Below are 27,215 nucleotides of genomic sequence, written 5' to 3'. Positions count from 1 at the left end.
TTTAATCTATGGTCTTGCAATGTTAATCACTTAAACATTGTACCCAGAGAAATGTATTCCCAAAATTTCATTACTCAACATTAATTATTTTTCGGTGTTAAGAAAAGCCCTACACCATTCTCAAATACGTGACTCGGAGGCGACATAGGTTGTACACAAAACTACCTTGCTGCACATCTGACCTTTGATTACGTAGAAATTACTGTTCAGTGGAATACCCTGGCACTTCAAGCAACTTGTCTTCATCAGTATGACGATTTACACGGCACGGAGCTGTCAGACGGCAAGATGATTCACACCGAAACAAACTGTTTTGATGTCTCCCACACGCTGAATGACGTAGATGACAGCTGACGGTGGCCGGTGGTCGGTTGCAGCCACAGAGCATAGAAGGATATAGAGCGGCCTTCGGCAGGCGCGGGATGTGCCAAGTAACCCGGCCACCCTGGGCACCTACCGCGCTGGGGCCCTGCGCTGCCGTTCCCGCCTGGGTACCGTTAATTCCTTCCTTTATGAGAACAGTAATGAAGAGTAGGCTGAAGTTCAAGACATTAGTCAGGAAGAATCAATACGCAAAGAAGTGGGATACGGAAGTACTAAGGAATGACGAGATACATTTGAAGTTCTCTAACGCTATAGATACAGCAATAAGGAATAGCGCAGTAGGCAGTACAGTTGAAGAGGAATGGACATCTCTAAAAAGGTCCATCACAGAAGTTGGGAAGGAAAACATAGGTACAAAAAAGGTAGCTGCGAAGAAACCATGGGTAACAGAAGAAATACTTCAGTTGATTAATGAAAGGAGGAAGTACAAACATGTTCCGGGAAAATCAGGAATACAGAAATACAAGGCGCTGAGGAATGAAATAAATAGGAAGTGCAGGGAAGCTAAGACGAAATGGCTGCAGCAAAAATGTGAAGACATCGAAAAAGATATGATTGTCGGAAGGACAGACTCAGCATACAGGAAAGTCAAAACAACCTTTGGTGACATTAAAAGCAACGGTGGTAACATTAAGAGTGCAACGGGAATTCCACTGTTAAATGCAGAGGAGAGAGTAGATAGGTGGAAAGAATACATTGAAAGCCTCTATGACGGTGAAGATTTGTCTGATGTGATAGAAGAAGAAACAGGAGTCGATTTAGAAGAGATAGGGGATCCAGTATTAGAATCGGAATTTAAAGGGCTTTGGAGGACTTACGGACAAATAAGGCAGAAAGGATAGATAACATTCCATCAGAATTTCTAAAATCATTGGGGGAAGTGGCAACAAAACGACTATTCACGTTGGTGTGTAGAATATATGAGTCTGGCGATATACCATCTGACTTTCGGAAAAGCATCATCCACACAGTTCCGAAGACGGCAAGAGCTGACAAGTGCGAGAATTATCGCACAATCAGCTTAACAGCTCATGCATCGAAGCTGCTTACAAGAATAATATACAGAAGAATGGAAAAGAAAATTGAGAATGCGCTAGGTGACGATCAGTTTGTCTTTAGGAAAAGTAAAGGGAAGAGAGAGGCAATTCTGACGTTACGGCTAATAATGGAAGCAAGGCTAAAGAAAAAATCAAGACAATTTCGTAGGATTTGTCGACCTGGAAAAAGCGTTCGACAATATAAAATGGTGCAAGCTGTTCGAGATTCTGAAAAAAGTAGGGGTAAGCTATAGGGAGAGACGGGTCATATACAATATGTACAACAACCAAGAGGGAATAATAAGAGTGGATGATCAAGAACGAAGTGCTCGTATTAAGAAGGGTGTAAGACAAGGCTGTAGCCTTTCGCCCTTACTCTTCAATCTGTACATCGAGGAAGCAATGATGGAAATAAAAGAAAGGTTCAGGAATGGAATTAAAATACAAGGTGAAAGGATATCAATGATACGATTCGCTGATGACATCGCTATTCTGAGTGAAAGTGAAGAAGAATTAAATGATCTGCTGAACGGAATGAACAGTCCAATGAGTACACAGTATGGTTTGAGAGTAAATCGGAGAAAGACGAAGGTAATGAGAAGTAGTAGAAATGAGAACAGTGAGAAACTTAACATCAGGATTGATGGTCACGAAGTCAATGAAGTTACGGAATTCTGCTACCTAGGCAGTAAAATAACCAAGGTAATGAGAAGTAGTAGAAATGAGAACAGTGAGAAACTTAACATCAGGATTGATGGTCACGAAGTCAATGAAGTTACGGAATTCTGCTACCTAGGCAGTAAAATAACCAATGACGGACGGAGCAAGGAGGACATCAAAAGCAGGCTCGCTATGGCAAAAAAGGCATTTCTGGCCAAGAGAAGTCTACTAATATCAAATACCGGCCTTAATTTGAGGAAGAAATTTCTGAGGATGTACGTCTGGAGTACAGCATTGTATGGTAGTGAAACATGGACTGTGGGAAAACCGGAACAGAAGAGAATCGAAGCATTTGAGATGTGGTGCTATAGACAAATGTTGAAATTTAGGTGGACTGATAAGGTAAGGAATGAGGAGGTTCTACGCAGAATCGGAGAGGAAAGGAATATGTGGAAAACACTGATAAGGAGAAGGGACAGGATGATAGAACATCTGCTAAGACATGAGGGAATGACTTCCATGGTACTAGAGGGAGCTGTAGAGGGCAAAAACTGTAGAGGAAGACAGAGATTGGAATACGTCAAGCAAATAATAGAGGATGTAGGTTGCAAGTGTTACTCTGAGATGAAGAGGTTAGCACAGGAAAGGAATTCGTGGCGGGCCGCATCAAACCAGTCAGCACACTGATGAACAAAAAAAAAAAAAAAAAAAATGCGAACAGGTATGCAGTCTAGAGCTTTTCGTTGTTCAGTCCAGTGTTGGTTCTGCGTAGAGTCGGAGACGAGTTGTTATTGTGTGAGATTTATCTGTTGTACGCGAAAATTTTCCTGCTTTTGAATGGGTATATGTGTGGCGTACGGTTGTAATAACCGTAGAAAAAAAAAGAAAATATCGAGAGGAGAAGAATTTCTTTCCACCGCTTTCCTAACGATCCAGAACTGAAGGAGAAATGGAATCGAGCGATCAGAAGAGACAACTGGAAAACTTCAACTCACAGCCGTATCTGCAGCTGTCATTTCAGCGAGGAAGACTTCGAGAATTCTTCTCCTTTCCAAAGATATTTGAAAAAAGATGCAGTTCCATCGATATTTAGTTCACATCCACCACATCTATAGCCATCAACATCAGCTTCAAAGGTAAGAAGAGTTCTCAAACGTGTTACTTCGCCAATTCCATCGTCAGTGCCCGAAAAAATACCAAAAACTGATTTAACGATAACTAAAGAAAAACTAGAAGAGACCCAACAGAAACTAAATGAATCTAGAAAAAAACTGCGGAATATGTAACTGAAACAAAAGAGACTGCAATTAAAAGTGACAAGTTTAACAGATATCGTTAAAGAACTAAAAAGAAAAAATCTTATTCAGTCAGAGCACGGCGATTTGTTGTGCAACATTACTCCAACATCATTGTGTCTTGTGCAGAGAGAGTCAGAAAAGCGTGTGAATCCAAACATGAAGAAACAGTACGATGACTGCATACGGAATTTCACCACGACGTTGCATTTCCTCTCTCCTAAGGCTTACAACTTTGTACGACACACTTTTCAGACTTGCCTACCGCATCCACGAACAATTGCTAAGTGGTTTTCTTCCATCAATGCTGAACCAGGTTTCAGCTCAGAAGTCTTCCGGGTACTGAAAGAAAAATGCAAACTTCATCATGGACTTGTGTGCAGTTTGATATTCGATTCAATGGCCATTCGACAGCATATTGATTGGGTTGGAAAAAAGTTGTATGGATACATGGACCTCGGATGTGGAAATACGGACGTCGGAGCCCCAATTGCCAATGAAGTGTGCGTCATCCATAAATATCGTGTGCATCAATTCTTTGTGGAAAATTCCTCTGGGTTACTTCTTCATTAAAGGGATCACTAGCGAACAAATTTATTGTCTGATTTCTCAGTGTTTGCAACTTCTGTCAGACATAAACATAAAAGTCGTCTCAATCCCCTGTGCTGGTACTTCATCCAATTATGCGTGTTTCGGAAAATTTGGTTGTAATTTCAAAGACTCAAAGCAGCTGGTAACGCATTTCGAAAGAGGACCTCATCATGTCAATGTGTTTTTCGATCCATCACACATGCTAAAGTTAGTACGCAATTCTCTCCATGACTTGCAAGAATTAGTGGACTCAGATGGGAGAGGTATATGCTGGAAAGTCTTCGATAAACTGTTACATTTGCAACAAATGGAAGGTATGAGTGTGGCTAATAAAATTAAAAATCAGCATGTCTGGTTCAAAAATCAAAAAATGAAAGTGAAGCTAGCAGCTCAATTGCTTAGTAGGAGTGTGGCGGATGCACTGCAATATTGTAAAATGAAAGGCATTCCTGGATTCGAAGACTGTGATGGAACTATCAAACTCGTAAATATTTTTAATGATTTATTTGATGTACTAAATTCCAGAACTATTAGAGAAAATATTTAAAACAAGCAATAAATGAAAATAATGAAGTTGATGTTTGTCTAACTTTAGAGAGAGCAGAAACTTACATTCTGCAACTAAAAGAAAAAAAACGGCAGATTAGTAAGTACTCAATGGTCCCCGTAAAACTGGTTTTATGGCTTTTCTGATATGCATCAACAGCATGCGCAGAATGTATGTCCGACTTATAAAAGAGGAGAAGTTGCTGAAATATATACCCATGTATAAAATAAGTCAAGACCATTTGGAGAGATTGTTCTGCTATATCAGAAGGAGAGGAGGAAACAGCGACATCCCAAGTGCTTACGAGTTTTGACACTTGTTAAGGAAAATTATTGTGCATAAGCAGTTGCATGAAAGTGATTTTAGCAGTGGAAATGTAATACCACTTGATAAAATTGACCTTTTGGGACTTGGAATTGGAACAAAATCAAGCAGTGAAGATAAAATAAATGTGTCTACGTCTAAATCATGCTTGTTGGACGCAGAAGTTTCAAGGGGAAGTGATGAAGAAGATGAACCCTTCTTACCAATGGAGCCAGTTTTTTCCACGTTAAGTGTGGATGTTGTGGAATACATTGGAGGATACGTTGTGCGGAGCCTAGGGCGGAAAATAAAATGTGAAGAATGTTTGGTGGCAATCAGTGGACATAACGAAAATATGCCTTTCAACTTAGCTGTCAATTTGGTTTCAATTAAAAACCGTGGAGGGTTGGTGCAGCCTTCGTCTGATGTGAATCGCGTATGTAGGATTTGTGAAAACATTTTTAAGACAGGCACATTGAAAGGGAGACCAAAGAGCAATCTTACCTTTTATTGCAACAGTTTGCTCAACCAGTGCTCAAATCTCAATTTATTTGTCGACTCGCCACACTTCTCAAATGGTGGGGAAGATGATCACAGAAACTGGATAATTGACAGCATTGGGAAAATTTATTTTAGTATTAGAATCAAGAAATAAATATGTGTTAAAAGCCAGAACATTGAGGAACAAAAAATTAGACAAAACCTTAAAAAAATTGTTCATGTCAAAGGCCAATAATAAAAATTTGTTAGAAATAATTAAGCTTACTCCTTTATTTATTTACTCATTTTAATTTATGCTGATTTTCAAATTAATAAGACATTAATGCTGAATTATGCTACGATTAAAAAACAGATTTTCCGTTATGATTTCTAGGAAGACTATGGTGCAGAGAGACAATGAAAAAGAATTGTGCACAACCTATTTGCTTTTTCCGTTATTTCTTTTGTGAATATATTAGACATAACAATAATCTGCAGGTAATTTTGGATGCTTATTGCCGTGCGAAAGTAATAAAATTAACAAGCAATTATAGTATGTGTTAAAAAAAGTAAGTTTTTCAGTGAAAGTAATGCCATGCAATTTGATTTGTTTTTAAGTTCTTTTATCCCGCCGCCTATATTATTTAGTTTATTTGTTCATCTCCATGAATACGTTAATAACTAACAACTAGAGATCAGAGAATCAGGTGAGATAAGGTAGTAAGCAAAAAATTAGGAAGGAAAGAGGAGCGCGGGCTGTGCCCATCCGGCCAGGTAGGTGCCCAGAGGGGCGAGGCAGGTGAGCACATGCCGGTCGGGCCTCCGACGTGAGGAAGGCCGCTCTATGCTCTGTGGTTGCAGCGCGTGCTGCTGGAGCAGCCGAGCTGCGGCGCGGAGCCGGTTACGGTGGTGCTGCACGGCGTGGAGCCGGACGACCTGGGCCGCCTGCTGGACCTCATCTACAGGGGAGAGGCGCGCGTCTCGGCCGGCGACCTGCCGCGCTTCCTGGAGACGGCGGCGGCTCTGGGCGTGCGCCTGCTGCAGTCGGCCGCGCTGCGCGTCTGCGCCGCCGAGCCCGACGCCGCCGCCGCCGCCGCCGACTCCGCCACGGGCCGGTGCTCGCGGCCCTCCACCGCTGACAAGCAGGTACCACACTTCATCCCACATCCCTTTCCGCTGAGTTATTGTCACTGTACACCGGGTGAAAAAAGTCGTGGGGTACCTCCGAATATCATGAGGGACCTTCTTTTGCCAGGCGTAGTGCAGTAGCTCGACGTGACACGGACTCAATAAGTTATTGGCAGTCTCTTGCAGAAATACTGAGCCGTTCTGCCTCTGTAGAAGTCCGTAATAGCGAAACTATTGCCGGTACAGAATTCTGTGCACGAACTGACTTCTTGAGTATGTTCCATAGGGCTCATGTCAGGCCTGTTCTGTGGCCGAATCATCCGCTCGAACTGTCCAGAATGTTCTTCAGTCTCCAACAATTGTGGCCCATTGACATCGCCCATTGTCATCCGTAATAAGTTCATTGTTGAAGGCCGCAAATGATCCCCAATGATCCCATGCAAAGGCATTTGTTGACTACCTGGGTTCAGGGCTTTGTGGGGTCTGAGCCATTCTCGAACCATACCATCAGCTATTACCAGCTTAAATCGGACCCGTCTGACCAGTCCCCGGTTTTCTAGTCATCTAGGGTCCAACCGACATGACCACCAGCCCAGGAGAGGAGCTGCAGACGACGTCGTGCTGATAGCAAAGGCACTCGCATCCGTCGTCTACTGCTACCACAGCCCAGTAACGCCAAATTTCGCCACATTGTGCTAATCAATAGTTCGTTGTACGTCCTACACTGATTTCAGTGGTTTTTTTCACATATAGCGTAACGCGCATCGTGCTAGATTGCAAGACAGGAAAATGAGTAACAGTGGTGTTTGTGTGTTAGCACTGACAACTCTACGCAAACGTCGCTGCTCTCGGAGGTTAAGTTGAGGCCATCGCCAACGTGTTGTCCATGGTGCGAGGTAATGCCTGAAAATTTGGTACTCACGGCACGCTCTTGATACTGTGGATCTCGAAGTACTGAATTCTCTAACGATCTCCGAAACGGAATGTCCCATTCATCTAGCTCCAACTACCATTCTACGTTCACAGTTTGTTAATTCCCGTCGTTCGGTCATAATCTCGTCGGAAACCTTTTCTCGTGAATCACGTGGGTACAAATGACATCGCTCCCAACATATTGCCCTTTTATACGTTGCTATGCGCGGTACTACCACCCCCTGTGTATGTTTATATCGCTATCCCATGACTTTCATCACCTCAATGTATTTTGCTATAAAAGACATTGTTCCAAGTGCAGTAGTCGAAAAATTTTCAATTACAACCTAGAAAAGTTCAAGACCTGCTCGTATAGCGTAACGCGCATCGTGCTAGATTGCAAGACAGGAAAATGAGTAACGTGTATCGAATAGACGTGGCCAATTAAGGACTGTGAGCTGTGAGTGGTGCACAGAGCAGCTTGAGGGTGGTTTTAGGCTGCTCCCACACTCGTTTAGGCAAATTCTGTGTGGGTTCCCAATTTCCGCCTCAGAATATACGGTATAAAAACAGTTAACATACGGATACAGCGACAAGAAGGGCACCAGACGACAAAATTAAACTAAAATAAATTTGCCAAATCTCTGGTACAGAGGACTCTCTCCTAAACAGGATTAAAGCTAAGAAAAAGAGGAAAATAAGAAGTCGAAAATGCAAGCTGTGCCCACGAATCTTCGAGATGGTGTTTGTCCTTCTCTAACACTCATCCATTAATGTGAACAATTTTTACCAGCGATGGACGACTCGGGGTGGTCTTGGCTGTAGCAGTTTACACTTCAGGTGTTCAGGAAACGTTCCGCTTGGAAAATGATGACGTTGTCATTCTGGACATGCCTGCTATGCAATGATTTCTTCGGCTGAGGAGTAAGGAGTAAGTCAGCAATCTCAGTAGAATATGGGATGGGAAAGCAAGACAAAATTTGATAGCTGATAGCCCAACGAAGCATCAGGAGTGACTGTGTCCTGTGCGGAAAGAGTTTTGGCATTGTTGAACAGCAACGTGGCCAATTTCCCCTCCATCTTCACAGCGTCCTACAGCCGAGGCACGAGAATTCAGAAAGTTTGCTCCTTAATAGCTTGTTTAGCTGACCTCAGCGCAGTCCAAACAAACACTGAAAAATCACCTAGTCTGATGACGACTGAGTCTTCACCTTTACCGGCATTTCTCACTGCTTGCTTTGCCCCATTGTCTAGAGGTCATAGCAATTTATTAAGTACCCGTACACTGCGATTAGATGACTTATGATATCTGAAATGGCCTGATACAGCTGCGACATTCCCGCCTCGGACCTTGGTTCAGCGGACTTTTATGAAAGAGTGAGCAATTGAGAAGCCTAGAGGGCAGCGACCATTGTCATATTCCACAAGATTTCGGGATTTCAGCCGGATCTCATCGACTTCTTTCCACGATATTTCGGCTGACAACCTTACAGCCATCTTCAGGTGAGTGTTTGACACTGGAGAGTGCTAGTGCAAGTCGCTCTATTTATACGTAGAAGTGCCGTAGGCGCGCATGCGCAAGTTACCGTAGCATGCGCGCCACCTGTCGATTCCAAGGCCCTCTACAATATTACTGCATCTATGGAGCGCAAACGAATGCGTGAAAAAAGTAAAACATGCACGCAGACGTGTCCAAAACAATAAAATGCAAAATTTCAATATTAAAATTAAAATTACTTGTCGCTCGACATGTCAGAAGCCATAAAAAGTTTTCTTTTGGTCGAAATTAAAGAAATCAACGGGTCCTAGGCCTTATTCAATAAAAAGCCGCCATCGTGATTAATGAGATTTTCCGCTAAACGTATATCCACGGATTCCTTCACAACTGAATCCCAGAAGGATCTCGATGGGGCCAAGATTTTCGTGGCCGAATAATTCATAGTATGTCCTGTAGAAATACAATGTTCGGCTATGGCCGACTTACTGGGCTGTAAAAGGCGAGTGTGACACTCATGTTTTTTCACGCATTTGTTTGCGCTCCATAGATGCAGTAATATTGTAGAGGGCCTTGGAATCGACAGGTGGCGCGCATGCTACGGTAACTTGCGCATGCGAGCCTACGGCACTTCTACGTATAAATAGAGCGACTTGCACTAGCAATCTCCAGTGTCAAACACTCGCCTGAAGATGGCTGTAAGGTTGTCAGCCGAAATATCGTGGAAAGAAGTCGATGAGATCCGGCTGCAATCCCGAAATCTTGTGGAATAATCGATACGCTGGGAAAATTTCAAGAGACCATTGTCATGTTTGCAGCCCAATACTCCACTGTATCAGTGTATGGCACCATTGTCCTTTAGCTCCTGTGCAGCTTTTTTATGATACCGTTGCGTAAACATTTTAACGTACTGCAGATCTCCAGATCAAATAAACAAGAAATTCACATTTTGGAGATGATAATTAAAGCTTTATGACTAACACACATACTAGAACAAAGATGTCAACTGATTTACAGAAATAAACAGGCACCTGGAGTTTCATAGGGAAGCATTATACAGCCTTTGTTCATCTCAGTGTTTCCTGAATATGGAATACCTTTTATTCGACTTAAGATCGTCATTTTAATTCTGAAAATCTGATGACATACATTAAATAACACCAGGGTTGATGTGCTGCAGTATGGTTTCTGAGGTACCTACACAAGAACCCCATCGCTCTCATGTATTCAGAAAGGTACGGATTAAATCTCTTTCTATATATAAGGCACAGTGTATGTGTCGATGTATGGGATGTCCTCCCTAACACCTGGATCAATTTCAAGGAAATCTGGCACAGAAACAACAGGTCTCAGTATCAGTACGGGCTTTATAACTTCCTTCCTTCAGTGTGTTTTTTACATCACCTGACGTATAGGATGGTCTGCATGACAGGCATATTGTGTAGATAAACTGTCGCCTGCCGGTTCTACCAGCTTTGTAGGGCAGCGTACAAGACAGGGACATGAAACAATGTTCCACATCTCAAAATGTAGGCTGCCCTGTATGACAGATATGCTGTTTAGGAGTAGTATCAGCCTGCCTTATCAACCTACTTTGCGTAACAGCCTATGCACAGATACATGAAGGTTTTCCATCTCTCAGTATGTTGGCTGCAATGCATGAGAGGCGTGTTGTGTTGGAGTAGTACCAACCTTGACGGAGGGATGAAAAGGGAAAGGAGGAGACAGGAGATAATGGATAGTGAGAAGGGAGAAAGACGGTATGGACAAAGACTGGTGGAGGAGGGGAGGATGTACACTACAGTGAGGGGCAGAGGAGGGAGGAGGAGGAGGAGGAGGTGGTCAGAGAAAGAGGAGGAGGAGAATATGGAAGGAAGAGGAGGATTTGACAGAGAGAAGATGAGAAGCAGAGACAGAGGAGAGGAGGAGATAGATAAAAGTGGAGGAGTGAATGATAGAGGAATGAGCTAGAGAGAGTGGGGAGAAGGAGATAGACAAAGGTTGGAGGATGTGGTGGACAGAGTGGCGGAGGAGGAGGTGGGAACAGAGAGGGAAGATAAACTGAGGGGAATAGTGTTCGAGCACATATGTGGGCAAAGTCCTGAAGAGAAGGCTATTACCAATAAACAAAACATACAAGGGAACAGAATACTCTATTTCCTGTTAACGCCATTGCTTGATAAAAAATATTAATATTGAATTATTGTAGGGAAACTGAAAACTATGAGACAGAGGTATACTTCATTTAGCGAATAGGACTATGTCTACTGAAATAGTATCAGAAGTAATCCACATGATTAGGAGAAATATATTAGCATACTTTTATTGGATCATTAGTGATAAGCAGTGAGTATGGTACCACTGATAGAATCTAGGATTAAAGGTCTGAGACTATATTAAGTGCCTAATCACATAAAACCATTTGTACAGAAGCCAAATGAACAAATTAGATATATTGTCAGATTAATGAGAAACTGTAGTGCATCTCCTAAGCAAACCGTATATGACACTGTAATGGACCTACTCCAGAGTACTCCTCGCATGTTAGCAATGTTCACCTTATACATATGAATCTGTGTCCATTAGTGCAGTTAGTTCGAGGGTGCTACTGAGATGCTGAGATCCATTATCCATCAGTGCAGTTAGTTCGAGAGTGCTACTGAGATGCTAACGACTATAGATGCGATTCTTTTGAAAATAAAGTATCGTATCACATAAAAAGTTTAGAAAAATAATATTTCTAACTGACATTCAGAAACGCAGAATATTTACTTCTGTATACTGCATTCAGTTGCTACAAATAAACATAAAGTTTTTTTTTCAGATTCATTTCTTTCTGTGTCACACTTAGCATCGCTTGCCTTTGTCCCGAATGTATCACTTCATCATAATTACTTATCTTCACTGGCTTCTGTTCAGATTACGAATTACACAGCATGTTGGTTTTACACTTGTAAATTGTCTAACATACCTACACAATTTCTTAAGTTCAATGGTCATTTAGAATACATCTGCCAACGTGTTCACCTTTGTTTACAAGCCACCAACACGACTAGCTGTTATATATTGAGCACATTAGCTTGCGAAGTTAGTACGTAAAGCACCCCAAAACTAAAGAAAATGCATCTGAAGAGCTCGAAAATAAAATGAAATGTAAATAGGCGACGTGGAGTGAATGACTCACCGCTCCAATAAACATCATTAAAACCTATTATTTCAAAATTCCAGGAGCAATGTGTCGAAGGAAAATCCCAGGCCGACAGTCACCAGTCGTCAGGAAATGTCACCAACATGATACCACCAGCTGTGACGGCGTCGATTACACCTTTCCTAACTGAAAAACCATCTGCGACCGTAGACCACCAGCTTACGGAGTCGAAAGTGCATTTTCCGTCGACGAAGAGCGCAGAACAACGTCCATATAGCCCGAAGAATCCCCTGGAATGTGCAGAGACACTGACTCCACTGCCTTCCCGGGACTCCATCACGCAGACGGCACAGCAGTGTGACGTAACCATACCGCAAGTAGAACGCGAGCAGACCACGACGACGTGGAGTACTCCGACAGCGGTGGCCCTGCCGCTGCAGCAACCGACGATGGACGTGAAGAGCCCGCCGCGGCCGCTGGCTCTGCCGCCGGCTCAGCCCCCGCTGCCGCCCGCTTGCGAGGTCTCCGCCGGAGTCCGGCCGGATTCGCAGGCTGCGGCGGCACCTGCCTCCCAGGCCGGCGGCGTCAGCGCCAGCACCGGCTACTGCACAGCGGGCGCACCGCCCAACGTGTGGCAGGTGCCGCCCTCGCTCCCACCGCTGCAGGTCAGCTCACAACCTACACTACTTAAATACTTCACCAGTTCAAAGTTCGACTGTTCACCTACTAAAATACGGCAATTCGCAATTTAATAGTGGCAGCTGTTTATTCAGAAGATATAAAAATTCGGTATGCATGGGACAACATGCAAGGCTGTCGTTCAAAATAGTCGCACATAAAAGAGAGACTTTTCAGTGCTCATACTTCGGATTCCTCTAGTAATAAAAAGGTAAGGTAAAATGTTGTGAATAGACTTTGGACTAGGGACCATTCGTATACCCAACAGAAGGATCGTCTTAGTTTCACTATCCTGTAGTATAGGATCGAAGGTATGAATATTTCATACATCTTCCTGCTTACGCAAATGAAGCAAATCGGATGGTTCTTTTTGCATTTGATGTGGTATACGGTAAGCTTGATGAGATTTATGGAGGCACTATTAGCTCATGAACAGTTCCTCGGAAAGCCCCACAAAAAGGTTCGATTTTTACTACATTTTTCCCGTCGCCAGCGGACCAAAACCTGCCCGAGACTATGAACAGCAAACGGCTCAGATTGTAACGATATATTCCTAAGATCCGATTCCGAACAACCCTGAAATTTTCTCAACATATTTGTCCATTTCCAAGATACGGAGGTTCTAAGTTACCTTACTTCCACACATAAAATCCGTTCTAAGGCGATATCTGAATAATAAATAACCGCACCATATTGCCCAGATTTTAAGGATACATTCTGTAGCAATCTATCTTCAAGAGCCATGTCCCCGTTTTCAGAAATCTTTATACGTTATGGAGGAACACGCCAAAAACTAATATTTGGGGTACCAAAACCCAACCACGAATTGCGAGACGGCTATGCACAGCAAATGACTGTAATTTTTGGGATGTATTCCTAAGATCACGATCTCGAATAACCTTAAAAATGTTATTCATATCTTTGTCCGTTTCCAAGATACAGAGATTCGAAGTTACCTTACTTATAGATGTAAAATACGCACGTAAAATACGGTGTGATGTGAAAACGTAGTATATAAAGTGACGTAGCACGAAGAAATATGTTGTAAAGTTTCGGCGTTATCGTCTGGGAGCCCCACGTTGTAGTACTGAAACATATGCAAGATTTTTTTACGGATAAAATCCGGCCCGAGGTGTAAAATTAGTTTTGGTTACTTCAGTTTCATGATATTTTAAACACTTTGTGACTGTGGGCTGAGCAACCGTATACGCAATTACATAAAATGTAATAGTCAACCAACCGGTCGCCACATTTTTTTTAAAAAACACATTAACCATGTTTCGATAATTCTAAGACCATCTTTATCACAATGGTAAAAGTTACATGAAATTACATGACAACATTAAATTTTTTTAAAAATAATTTTGCAGCGGGTTGGCTGACTATTACATTTCATATAATTTCCGTTTCACATAAGTAAACTGTCTAAATTTAACTGATTAATACATTTCTTTTCATATTCGTCACATGTCCTGTTGTATCAGGCGAAAGCAGAGAACGAGAAGAATAATGTTCCTGACGGAACGCAAAAAATGTGAAAATGTTCTCGTTTATTTAAAATACTTCGACTGTTTGCATGCCAAAATTTTTTTGGAAAGTTTTTAAAGGTACTGAGGAAGGTAAAACGAGGCAGCTCTTACCCCACTTTCAGTCAGACAAACATATCGCTATTTTTTGTGGGAGCATTTTTCCATTTTTACACTGCTAGATACATGTTCCAAGCTTTTACTGCTCTTCATAGTAGTCACTAGTGCTGTGTATAGCCCGTTGTTAGCTATCTGAAAGTCGGAGGATACCATTAGCAGGACCAGTTGTGTTAATAGTTCAAGTGGAGCGGTCTGTTTCCTGATAAATTTCTGTAACAGTTCTGAAGGGAATGCCCTGAAGTTCTTCCTTTTATTTAGGTATCAAGTCAAAGTCACAAGGGCTAAGTCGGGGACTGTGGTGGATGGTACGGCACTTCTCAGGACCATCGATCGAACAAATCGATTACAACTTTAGCCATTTTCCAGCAAAATGATGGACGGGTCCCGCAGAAAGTGTCACTGATTCTTCCTCTAAGCTCTTCATTTTTGTAACACAGCCAGGGACGAGTGCTACCTATTTTGTATTAGTTTTCACTATGAAATTTCCAACCAACGTAAATCCCGTCTCCCCTTTTCCACATTACAAATTTCTTAGAACTGAGAACAGTATAGCCGTCAGAATGTTGTATCTGCAGAATATTGTGATTGTGCAAATTGATGTCTGAAAATGTCTGTGACAACCTTTTCCTTCAAACAAATTATTTTAAAATAAATTTCTCTTATTTCCCTCTATAATCAAAAAATGTTTAGGTCCATAGACTACTGGTTTTGCTCAGCGATGACCATCTTCAGATACGTTTGAAAACATGTCATAATACAATAAAACCGTAGTGGCATCATGAAATAGGCATCGTCGCACATTTTTAAAATGCGGTGTACATTAAGCCACAGTATCAGCGGAACCATTTTTTTAACAGTGCTACTGTTCCTGGCAGTTTGTTATGAAAACCAGCCCTGTTAACAAGATGATTCCGCTGACAATTTGTCTCAGTTTTGGCTCATCTTTGTATTTAAAGTATGTTATACACTACATATAGTGTATATAACTATCTATAGTGTATAACATACTTTAAATACAAATATGAGCCAAAACATTATGACCACCTACTAATAGCTTATTTTTCCGCCTTCGAAACGAAATACATCACTGATTCGGTGTATCGCGGATCCGACAGTTTGTTGGCAGGTTTGTAGAGTTATGTAGCATTAGACGACTACGCACAAGTCATGCAATTCGCATAAATAGTTTGCGTGCTCGGTGATGGCGCCAAATAGTGACACAGATGGATTCCACAGGATTTACATCAGGCGAATTCGGTCGCCGAGACGCCAACGTGAGTTCACTATAATGCTCCTCAAACCACTGTAGCACGGTTCTGCCTCCTAGACAAGGGCAACTGTTCTGCTGAAAGATGACATCGCCGTCGGGAAAGACATCAAGCATGGAGGGATGTAGGTGATTCGCAGCTGTCATCGTGTCTTCGGTCACTACCACAGGTCTCATGCAAGTGCAGAAGAATGTCTCCCGTTGCATAATTCTGCTCCCCACCAGCCTGCGTCCGTGGCGTGCTGCATGTTTCGAGCCACCGTTCACCTCGATGACGATGTTTGTGGAGACAGCCATGGACCTAGTGCAACAAAAATGTGACTCACCCGAACAGCCGATACTTTTCCAATAATCGACGTCGAATCCCGACGGTCCCGTGCCCACTGCAGTCGTAACTGACGATGTCGTTGGGTCCCATGTGAACACGTACGGGTCGTCTGCTGCGGGCTCGATATTCAACAATGTACGATGAACGCTGTGCTCTGAGACACTTGTGTGTCCACGATCCTTGTTCTCTTTCGGCAGAGATACGACTGATCACCTTCTATCCTATTTTACAGAGCAGACAAGTCTCCGAACACGACGTCAAATGAAGAGTCGTGGACCTCCAAACATTTAGCGGCTAGTGGTAGATTCACTGCCCTTCTACCTCTTGAAACTTCTTTGTGTAACTGAAACTACTGAGTGAAACTGAAACTATTGTTTCTTTACCTATTTTTATCATTTCAACACTGACCTACAGAATTTTTCCTGACAAAGACTAATCAAACTTAACCTATTAATTTATTACCCTCAATATACAAGCCCACTGCTATCCAATGACAACATGGCTTCAAATAATTAACACAAAAGAATGGCCCTGAATTGCAAGAAATCCTAACAATAACCTACACATTTTTATAAGTCACTTACCTCACAGAAAATCTTCATAAGATGAAGTATAGCAATTTCAGCATGCAGCAGCTAAAGCCAGCTAAATAAAAAGATTCTACTACAGACTCTAACTACTAGGAGGCATATGGTTAGCAAAAGAAATATGTTTAAGAGCAAACAACGTATTTAGAAGGTTTTGCCTTATTCATGTGACATCCAGTTCCAAAAATTATATAGTTGTCAATAATTTCACTAACAAAACATTACCAACTACATTCTTCCTCATTTTACAATGCATGTCCTACCAATACTGAGTCTCCACTAAGACATCATGTCCAAACCCTTACCTGTCTGCTCGCTAACTGTTAACTGCTAGTCCTTCCAACCACAGAGTCTCTTATCGAGGGCGCAGTGCGATGTCAGCGATATTAATACAATCTATAGCGCTGCCAACATACAAACATATAAGCAGGCTATTTACACTCTTTCCGTAGATGCTCACGACAGTAGCACGTGAACATTCGACCAGCTTCACCGTTTTCGATATACTCGATACTCGTTCACAAGCCATTGTCAATGTCGCTTATCTAATTGATTTCCCATTTGCAGCCCATATCTTCTCTAGGGTGATGCCCCGTCCATGTCTGCAACGCTTACTTACTTTTGTTGCCGCGTCACGTGCCGCAACCTCACCAGGTATCCAATGTTGTGGTGGGTGGTGGTCGTAATGTTTTGGCTTGTCAGTGTATGCGCGACGAGGCTACTCTAATTTTTTGACGATGCCACTATGGCTTCGTTATATTAGGATACGTTTTGAAACAGATTTGAAAATGGTCATCACTCGCCGAAACGGGTAGTCTAAGGATGTAACAATTCCTGATCACAGACGGAAATAAAATAAATTTATGTTATACCTTTTTGATCACTTCAATATTCGCCACCATGTCGTAGCTTGTGAAATCATTGTGTGTTTTGTGTGAAGTATCAATCTTTATGTTTACTCATAATAGAAGTGAAATAATAAAAATGGGAAATATACAGAATCGTCTGAATACAGACACTATAGTGTGCATCTATATATGCATGTCACTATATAGTATAAACCATTAAAGTTAGCCGGACGAAATGGCCGAGCGGTTCTAGGCGCTACAGTCTGGAACAGCGCGACCGCTACGGTCGCAGGTTCAAATCCTGCCTCGGGCATGGATGTGTGTGATGTCCTTAGGTTAGTTAGGTTTAAGTAGTTCTAAGTTCTAGGGGACTGATGACCTCAGATATTAAGTCCCATAGTGCTCAGAGCCATTTGAACCACTAAAGTTATTCCTTTTCCTGTTCCGTTCGTGAATGGAGAAAAGTTAAAACGACTGTCTCGTTACGGTACCAGAATGGTCCATTAATTGAATGCCAAGAAGCCAACTCAGGATGGCGAGTAGAGTACTGGGTGCGAAGAACCAGTCGGGAATCGTGGAATCACGTATGCTTCGGTATCAACATACTTCATTTAAAAATAACTCCTACGGCAACTGCAGGCGGCGTCTCGATGGCGTGCGATGACGCCAGGCAGCAGAGCCCACCTCAGAAAGGCGTAAGGCTGCATGTCTGCGGGTTTTTGGCGCGAGAGGGCGGCACCGCGGACTCGCAGCGTCACCGGCCTTGCGCAGCGTGGCTGCGTCAGGAACTCCAACGGCAGCAAGGCTCGTATGCGCCAGACAGCCAGAAGTCCGGCAGGAGGTCAGGTACTAGGTGCGCCCAGATGCTGACTGCGAACCCAAGGCGCCTTGGGTATGCCCCGGAGGCAGCTGATGATAGCCTGGAGGAGACCCCATGCAGATGGCACACAATCAGACACCAGCATCTGCTAGCCGACTTTCGCAAGTTTAAATAAAACGTTAACTATCTGATTCAGACACCCACTCTCCAAAAACGTTGCAAATCAAACGAATGCGGGCTCCATTTTTCAAGGATAGAAGGTGCTCTGACTCCCCCTCTGTCTACTGCTTTTCGTGCTGACCCATCATAGCGTCTTCTGCTCTGTACGGCATGAGGCAGTTCAACAACCTCCGAGTCCTTGGAGCAGAAAGATGCGGTGGCAGTTCAACAGAAATCGGGCTAAACATTCGGCAAGTTGGCACTAATACGCACCTGACAATGTTATCTCACGAAATGGCCGCCACAATCTGTCCGTTTGTGACTAGTGTTCGGCCTAGTACCAGTAGCGCTTCAGGGGGCAATTTGGATCAGTAGAACAGTTTATAAAGAAATGCACAGGTCTCCTGCAGATCCAACGATTCCTCTATGCCACACTGCGGTGTGGTATTTTGTACAGACTGTCTGCCACTCTGCGTGTTCACTTTCTGCGCAAAATTCTGCCTTCGTTACCAACGCAGCGCCTTGCATCCAGAGCTCAGCAGAGGGTTCCTAACTGCTGTTCCTGCTCACTGGATGGGTTACAACCCTCTGTAACAGCAAAGCTCCTATAACTCGTGAAAGTCTATCCCAGTCGGACTGCAATTTCTGGACAATAGGCCATCCGACGCTGCGAAAGCTCGCTGAGACTAGTCCAGTTTACAAACCTAGTAGATAATGCAGACTCATCACCAAATTAATCGTAATGACCTAATCGTCTACGTCCCAGTTTCAATATATAATCTTCTAAACTTGTATGATCAAGAAGAGGATGGTAGTAATAAAATGAAACAATGGAATGGCTCTAGCCTGACGCGTTTCAGTACTTGGAATATACACTATTTTAAGAAGTCCCCATCCAATAGGGCTGAATGTTACATCGATTCACATGCTGTTCATGAACCACTATATCAATAACGTCTCTAATTCTATGTGTGGCTAAGTGTACCAGGCGATCGTCTAAGCCAGCCAAGCATTCTTCCAAGTAAACCTGATGGAAAAGAGTTCCCTCCGTTTCTCGGAAAGGAAGCTTCCAGAACTGCTTTAGGATCTTCCGCCTGTGAAACGTTGGCGAATGAGATACATGTATATTAGGGGACAGAACATTTTGCTGAAGCCCCAATATAATCCAAAGTAGATAGGCCAAGCAGAAGCTGTACCTTGACCTCCAGGATCACCCGACCTCAATCTTCTGGATTCTTCTGTCAACGGTCATCTCAAAAGCGATATATACGACTGAAGAACTATAGTTGCATAACATACAGGCTTATCATGCTTTAACAGGTTATCCTGAGTGTTTGAAAGAATTCGTAATGCACTGCAAAGCAGAGTTCATATTATTTCCCAATCCGAAGATGACAGGTGTGTGCAGTGCGCTGTATCAGGTGATGTACTGAAGTACTCTTGCGTACATCTTAATGCAGGCCGTAGATGGAACATGACCTAGTTTGATGCCGAATTCCAAATACATTTTCACAAAATTAGGATAATATTTCATACTGAAGTCAGTAGCGATTCGTAACCAGACATTCGTAATTACGTCGCAAACAGCGCGTTTGCCGACCAATTACTACTGAAATTTTTATACATCTATTATCGTATATTTTCACTCGCGTCAGTTTTTATTACTAATTATGATACACAGTGTTTACAGATTTTACACATGAGCGGCTATCTTCTAGATTCAAGAGCAAGAAGAAGATTAGTAGACCTGGAAAAGAAAGACCGTATTTAATAGGACAATGCACTTAGTCTGTTTTTCAGTCAGCACATTTCATCCCTGAACAACAAATCTCGAAGGTCTACAATATGCTAACACACTGATGAGTTAAAACATTATGACCACCTGCTTAATAGCTTGTTTGTCTGTCTCTGGAACGAGATACAGTTCATCACAGATTCTGCTTATCAGGCATTCAGCAGCTTATTGGTAGGTTTGTGGAGGCATGAGGCATGTAATTCGCCTAAATAACGGGCCACTGATTTTCGTACGCGGTGATGGTGTCTGATAGCGAACCACATGGTGACATAGAGCATACATCAGGCGAATTTGGTAGCCGAGACATCAACATAAATTCGCTATAATGCTCCTCAAACCACTGCAGCACGATGCATGAAGGGATGCAGATGGTTCTTAGCTGCTAGTGTGTCTTCGATTACTGCCATAGGTCCCATACAAGCGCAGGAGAATATCTCCCATTGCATTATACTGCTCCCACCACCCTGCGTCCATGGCGCGTTGCACGATTCGAGCCATCATTGACCTCGTTGACGGCGTTTGTGGAGACGACCATCGACCTAGTGTAGCCAAAACGTGATTCACCTGAGGATCCGACACGTTTGCAAAGATCTACGGTCGAAACGCAATGGCTCAGCGTAATAATAATCTGCCATTTGTCAAAGTCGCTTTTCTCAGAGGATTTCCCCTATTGCACCCCATATCTTGGCTATGGTGATTCCCCACTCCCACCGCGCTCTCTCCTCCCGCCCCCATGTGCCTGCTCCGCTTACAAACTTTTACTGCCGCTTTAGTTGTCATAATGTTTAGGCTGATCAGTGTCTACTGCTGCTGCAATATGTTCATTGGAATCTAAAATGTTACAGCTAGAATTTTCTTTGTTTATGGGACTAAGGGTTCAAAATAAGAGTGGACTTACCAACAACTCATACGTCAAATCCTTTGACTTTACCACTGCCAGTTAACATTTGTGGACAGGTAAATTCTCTTCTTTTCCAGTCCAACCATATGCTCCTGCATACGCATGCGTAGCTTTCGTCAGTTATTATTTTCATGATTTCAAGATCGTGAGTAAGATGTCTTCCGCTTTCATCCCGTGACACGCCGATGCCAGTGGATGAAGGAGACCTAACTTCTTTTGGGTACAGGCCCATCAGCTACAGCTCTGACAGCTTTTCAGAGTCTGACGTAACACATTAACAAATGCGTCCAGTAAAAACTTTGTTTATTCTTCAAACCAGTCAGGACTTGACGTAGAGTTCGTTTTCACATTTACTTTCAGCCTGCGTTCTACAAACAACCGCGGCGCAGGTCTTGCACAAAGCTTTGGTTTATTACCCACGTAACAATGTACCAAATTCTTCCCTCTGACATTCACGTGATGGCTGCTATTTTGTATATCTTTACCCGTCGGGTGTCTTACACCAGATTGTACACTCTTGTAGTGCTTTCATCAGCTCTGCCAATTTTTAGACATTAATAACACGGATCATCTGTTCAATAGAACTACGAACGCTTTGATTTCAATAACTCATTACTTGAAGTTTGAAAGACGGGGAGAGAGTAGTTACTAACTGTCAACAGTTTTGTACGCATTTGCGTTGCCGATATAGTAGCAGGGTATTTCAGTTCAACCATTTGAAATTCCTGGTGTCACTGACATTTTAGTGCCAGCCGACATATTTCCCACTTCCTTTAATAAGTAAATCGCTCGTTAGGCGAAATTGTGAGTTGTTCGAGTACTTTCTATTCTCATTATGAACTATGATTATCAGTAATTTATAATATGAGCAAACAGAAACACAACCACACATAGAAGGCGAATGTGGGTAAATATACAAGTAGTACATTGTGTACAACATCTTGGCAATTGTAACGCTCCACGTGAAAAACGTAAAAAACATCACTAAACATACAAAGACGATTTCTGTGATATCGGATGAAGTAAGTGACTAAATAAGTCAAAAGCACACGATTTAATGCAGTACACGAAACTTTGGTTTAACAACGATTAACGCATTAGCAAAAAAGCGTTTCTGGAATATCACTGATAAATAGTAAGTACATAATGTATAATACAGCCACTAAGAATAACACTATCATGAGATAGAACATTTTGTCTTTACATGCTCTACTAGTAGCTGTGTCTGTTAGTCTTGAAATACTGCTTGTAGTATTATAAATGTGGGCGTGAATTTCTGAGTGTATGTGCACAAAGAATAAGTGGAGTTATAAATTTAAAATTTGGGGTTTGTGAAAACTAATGTAAAATTATATTTTTTTTAATAAAATGTAGTTTAAAAAGTTCAGTATCGTACGACCACATTTGTTTCTAAATTTGCTTCCTCATTAGATGTTAATTATTGGTTTAGCTGAGAGCTACCGATATTCTTCTCGATTTACAACAACAGGTAGAGCTTAACACATTGATTGTTTGCTTTATTCAACGAATCTTGTAGCAAAAATTCCATTTCGATACCACTAGATTTATGTATTCTGTCACTGATTCGTTGTTAACTAAGATTTTGAGAAACAGGATCTGCTTCTTTATTATTTATTTTCCACTTAGTAATTAGTGGGGTGCAGTGCAAAATGATTCGTGATACGTCTTCAAAAGTCTAATATTGTTTTTGTATGCTGCTAAGTCGCTTGAGCTTCCATCCCGCCATTAGAATTACTAGGAATTTTTACATTCAATTATTTAGGTATTGAAAGAGAATTGGAGGTCCTGTCTAAAACTTGTCGTATGCCGCTTAATCGCGCGAGCTTTTATCTCACCTTTTTGAATTTCTAGGAAACCTGACACTCAATTATTAGATATTGAAAGAGAAGCGGCGACTTCTCAAAGTGACTTTCCTTTGTTAGCTACCTGATGATAGGCCTGCCCTCTGACACATACGTGGCTTTTCGAAACGGTGCAGTTTTTCTTACGACGTTTTGTTCCACTCATTATGCATTATGATTAGACTATAGTGTTTTCCTCATTCGCGAACATATGAAGAAAGTCTTTTCCCCAATTCATGTCATGGATGAAGTGTGAAGTCAACGTTATAAAAAATTACACCGGTAGTCTCTACCGGCGACGAGACTAAGGTCATGTCGGTACGGAGGAAACATCTTGTAATATACTTCTCTCTTTTCCACGAATGTAGTCGCCATACGAACCATACTGTGAGCACTTCTTATTTATCCGCGGTTAGTTTGAGTTCTTTGCACTATCTTTCCTGGAGCGCCAAACAGAGTCTACGTCATATGAATAACGAATGGATCCTGCACGGCAAACTCAATAGCCCACAGGACAGTCAACATTTCCAGATACTACACAGAGAACTGATCACGGTACGGCATAGGTGAAAGTGGGCCACGGTAAACAGTTACAGATTCGTCCAGCGAAGTATAAGCTTATTGCTTTGAATTTTGATGGATTGAAGGCTCGCTACCACGCAGTCTCCATGAGCCTTGTGAGCATTTTGAGACTTTCTTCTAAAAGCAGGTACCCTTGGACCTTGGACGTGTCCACTTAGGGACCGTGGAATGGCTTTCAGAAACGTAAGTATACACAGCTCCACTCAGCACAGCGCTTGGCCTTGTCTGGTCTTAGGCGGCCTGCGTTAAATTACACAGTCAGTAGCCATGACCTGAATATTTGTCTCAGCCAGAGGAGGTTTTGTTTCACCACGCTGACTGGTGTGTGTTTAAGTCACCAATCCTCGAAGCGGCCGAGTACACCGGCAACGGTTGATAATGTGTTTGTTGAAATGAGACCGTTCCATTCACCTTATTTAATTTTTGAGCTACTTCCACGTAGTGAAACGTTATTCAAGGTAATACGATAATGTGCGTCACATAAGCAGCATTGCATCATCTGAAGGCCACAGCGTCAGTTTCGGAGAAACCTGTTGAAAACTACAAATTATCTGAAAATCGTTATTTCAAAATAATGTATACATATCTCCTTTTTGCTGATGGCTTCGTTCTCTTATGTTTCTGACATTGTACTGTAAAAGTATGGATATCAATTGCACACCGCCGTTTGTAAATAAACGATCAACAAAACTTCGATTAATTTATTCTGGATTTATATTCCACGTCATGTAATAAAAATTACACAGATGCCAATCTCAGGAGAATCACTAAATCACAACATACATTAATACAAGTCACTTACGTATTTCGTACACGGGGCTTAGAATCGAACTGCAACCTGACATTTACACTTGGCGAGAGCCTGAAAGATCACATTCTTGAGCATTTGAGTCTCTTACAATTCACCAATTTTACCAATAATTCTTGATAATAATAATTAACATTCTAAAATGTTAGATATAATTACAGATTTACTGTCTTCTATACAGATAATTTTAATATGAACGGAATTTCGAATTAGATTTGCTGTTTTGGCTTCAGTCGAATACAGGCAAATTTTTTACTTTAAATAGTACAGTTAATTAAATTTTAATTATTTTATTTCAACGACAACAAAGAGCTTTTAAAATGTACCAAATGAATGATGGCAACTTTACTTTACATCAAATGACCAAAGCATGACGTTTGGAAAATTGTGGGAACATTACAATGGTGAACAAAATACGAATTTTTTGGTACGAGTTATCGAACAAATGGGAACGGAGAAAGTTAAATTATTATCATGTTGGCGTTATGCTGGATTCTAAATTTTCTGCAAATGTTCTTAAAATGAGAAATACATATAAAAAGTTCTAACCCGCGTAAAATTAAAGCGTTTTGTATTGAAAAATCGTTATTGTAATATCCAAGGTGAAGAGTCATATTGGCATTTTATTGGTCTTACTTGTTAGTCGACATTCTGTATCTAAATCACTGAAAGTAAGACGGCCGATGTGGCCGAGCGGTTCTAGGCGCTTCAGTCAGGAATCGTGCGACCGCTACGGTCGCAGGTACGAGTCCTGTCTCGGGCATGGATGTGTGTGGTGTCCTTAGGTTAGTTAGGTTTAAGCAGTTCTAAGTACTAGGGGACTGATGACCTCAGAAGTTTAGTCCCATGGTGCTCAGAGCCACTTTGAACCATTCAAAGTAAACTAAACGGTAAATATAAACAAACAGCGTCACAGTACTCAGACATAACTGACATACGAGGTCAATATGCTCATGTATCACACACGTAAGTGTTCAGTACATTCAGATATAACAGACACCCGTGATCAATACACTCAGACACAACAGACATACGAGTTCAATAAACTCAGATAGCACAGACACACGTATCCAATACAAAGGTTAAACTATAACAAAAATAAAGGATTTTATCTCAATTAAATTTTTACGTTCAAATAAGGATAGAGTAGCATGATACCCAGTTTCACTGCAGTCTCCTACATGAAATGTATATACAAAGTAATTAAGTAACCTATTTTTCAGTATGAGCTTTTACCTGAGAAGGCTTTCTATTACAAATTTTTTGGGGGCTAGCACTTGAGCACCGCTCAACACTTGTAATCATCATTTCCATGGTCGCAACCAATGCCTTTTTTATCAACAAGATTTGTACTCGAAATAAGCTGCGACAGGGGAAGTAACGAATTACGTATGCACAGCAGATGCCATTACCGAATTCCATTAATTAAAAATCTGAAAACGGAAAATGGTAAGACATAGAGACCACGAGGAAGAAAATCGCCGCGATACTTTTGTCTTGTACGACCTAACAGAGTTGCGAGTGTGGAGGACGTTAACAGGCTTTTCATGTGGTAGAGACACTAATTTCAGTTGGATATATGGGCACTGGGAGAAGGAAATTTATTGACAAGCAGTGGTCGTAGGTGGTGCGTAGGCAATTAGTCGGCAGCAGATGCCAGAAAGAAAGTGCGAAGTTATTGGCATTTCAGTCTAAAAAGTAACGTAGTTTGTGTTCGATTTCCTATTCTTCTTTATGGAATACTAAAAATACAGACGAACATCGCAGTAAGAGCTGATACTGTTAAGTAAGCTACACAATAGAGCGGTGCTTCTTCGGACTTTTATTTTTGTATGAACAGTCTCTGGCCTATTAAGACTGGAACCTGTATTGTATTATCTATAGAAATCGATCGTCCACCGTTACTGTTTCTAGAAGAGGACTGAAAACAGATATCTTCGCTTAGGGAAGAGGTATTTAATAAGAGAAAGCTAGAGCTGGGGATTATAAGATACATAATTCACAGAATTATATCATAAAATATGATAGAAAAATGCGAACGTTTTGAAAATTGCAGGACTCAGGGAGTATGTCCAAGGTCACCTGGAATTCTGAGGGTGTGTAGAACAACGTGCGAGCAACAAGGGATAAAGACTGCAAAGATATGGTATTAAGGAAGGACCAGTCGATCCCGTTCTTGTGTGAGTGAAAGGTCTGACAGTGGATAACAGTAAAATGAAGTAGGATATTGCAAGCAGATTCCAATATTACGTGACAAGGTTAGTTAGCGAGGAGCAGCGAGTGGTAAGCTGCCAAGCTACAAAAAACATAACACGTCATCCAGTAAAGCTAAGGTCATTTAATTTGATAAATTTTGTAAACTCTTACTATGATCGTTTCTAACACGTGCAATTTGACATGTTCAAATGAATATAATTATTTTCTACCATCCAAAAAAATTAGCAATAAAGATGGCAGTTTATCGTTTCAAATCGTGACGTTGCGCAGAACTTCACCTCACTCAGGTGGTTCTGTCTCAAAACAACTTCAACAAAGAACATTATGGATTCAGCTACTAGTGGAGCACAGAAAAACGTTTCAGTTAACAGGTTTTCCAGAATAATACGTCAAGCATGAATAAACATCTAGATAATACATCAACGCCTGTAAAAACGTCAGATAACAACATGCAGTGAGTAACAATAACAATAATGTGAAATTTAACCTTTAAGTAAATCAGAGGAAGAATATTTAAATCCTCATAAAGAGGTAGTGGTTGTCTCCAGAAAGAGCCTGAGATTAGGAACAAATTACCAAATATAAAATAAAGTAATTTATGAATAAAATTTAGATAACAGTGCCCAGAAGACAAACTAAAAGAGCAAACTGCAGAACTGAACTTACATAAATCCTGAGTGCGAAATAAATTACACATAACAAGTACAGATAATATTCATAAATTATCAACAGGGCTG

General features: G+C 41.7%; 1 protein-coding gene across 3 annotated transcripts in view; it reads left to right on the top strand.

Annotated features, from left to right (window-relative positions):
* Window positions 1-27,215, top strand: part of LOC124798547 (zinc finger protein 837-like) — an 80,646-nt gene that overhangs the window by 21,353 nt on the left and 32,078 nt on the right. For all 3 annotated transcript variants that reach the window (XM_047261999.1, XM_047261998.1, XM_047262000.1), the window contains exons 3-4: window positions 6,159-6,443; window positions 12,061-12,645. In XM_047261999.1, the coding sequence (XP_047117955.1) occupies window positions 6,159-6,443; window positions 12,061-12,645 (870 nt within the window). The remainder of the gene's footprint in view (window positions 1-6,158; window positions 6,444-12,060; window positions 12,646-27,215) is intronic.

The sequence above is a fragment of the Schistocerca piceifrons genome, chromosome 5 (assembly GCF_021461385.2).
Source record: "Schistocerca piceifrons isolate TAMUIC-IGC-003096 chromosome 5, iqSchPice1.1, whole genome shotgun sequence".
In the NCBI taxonomy this organism is placed as follows: domain Eukaryota; kingdom Metazoa; phylum Arthropoda; class Insecta; order Orthoptera; family Acrididae; genus Schistocerca; species Schistocerca piceifrons.
This window is presented reverse-complemented; position numbering and strand designations above follow the sequence as displayed.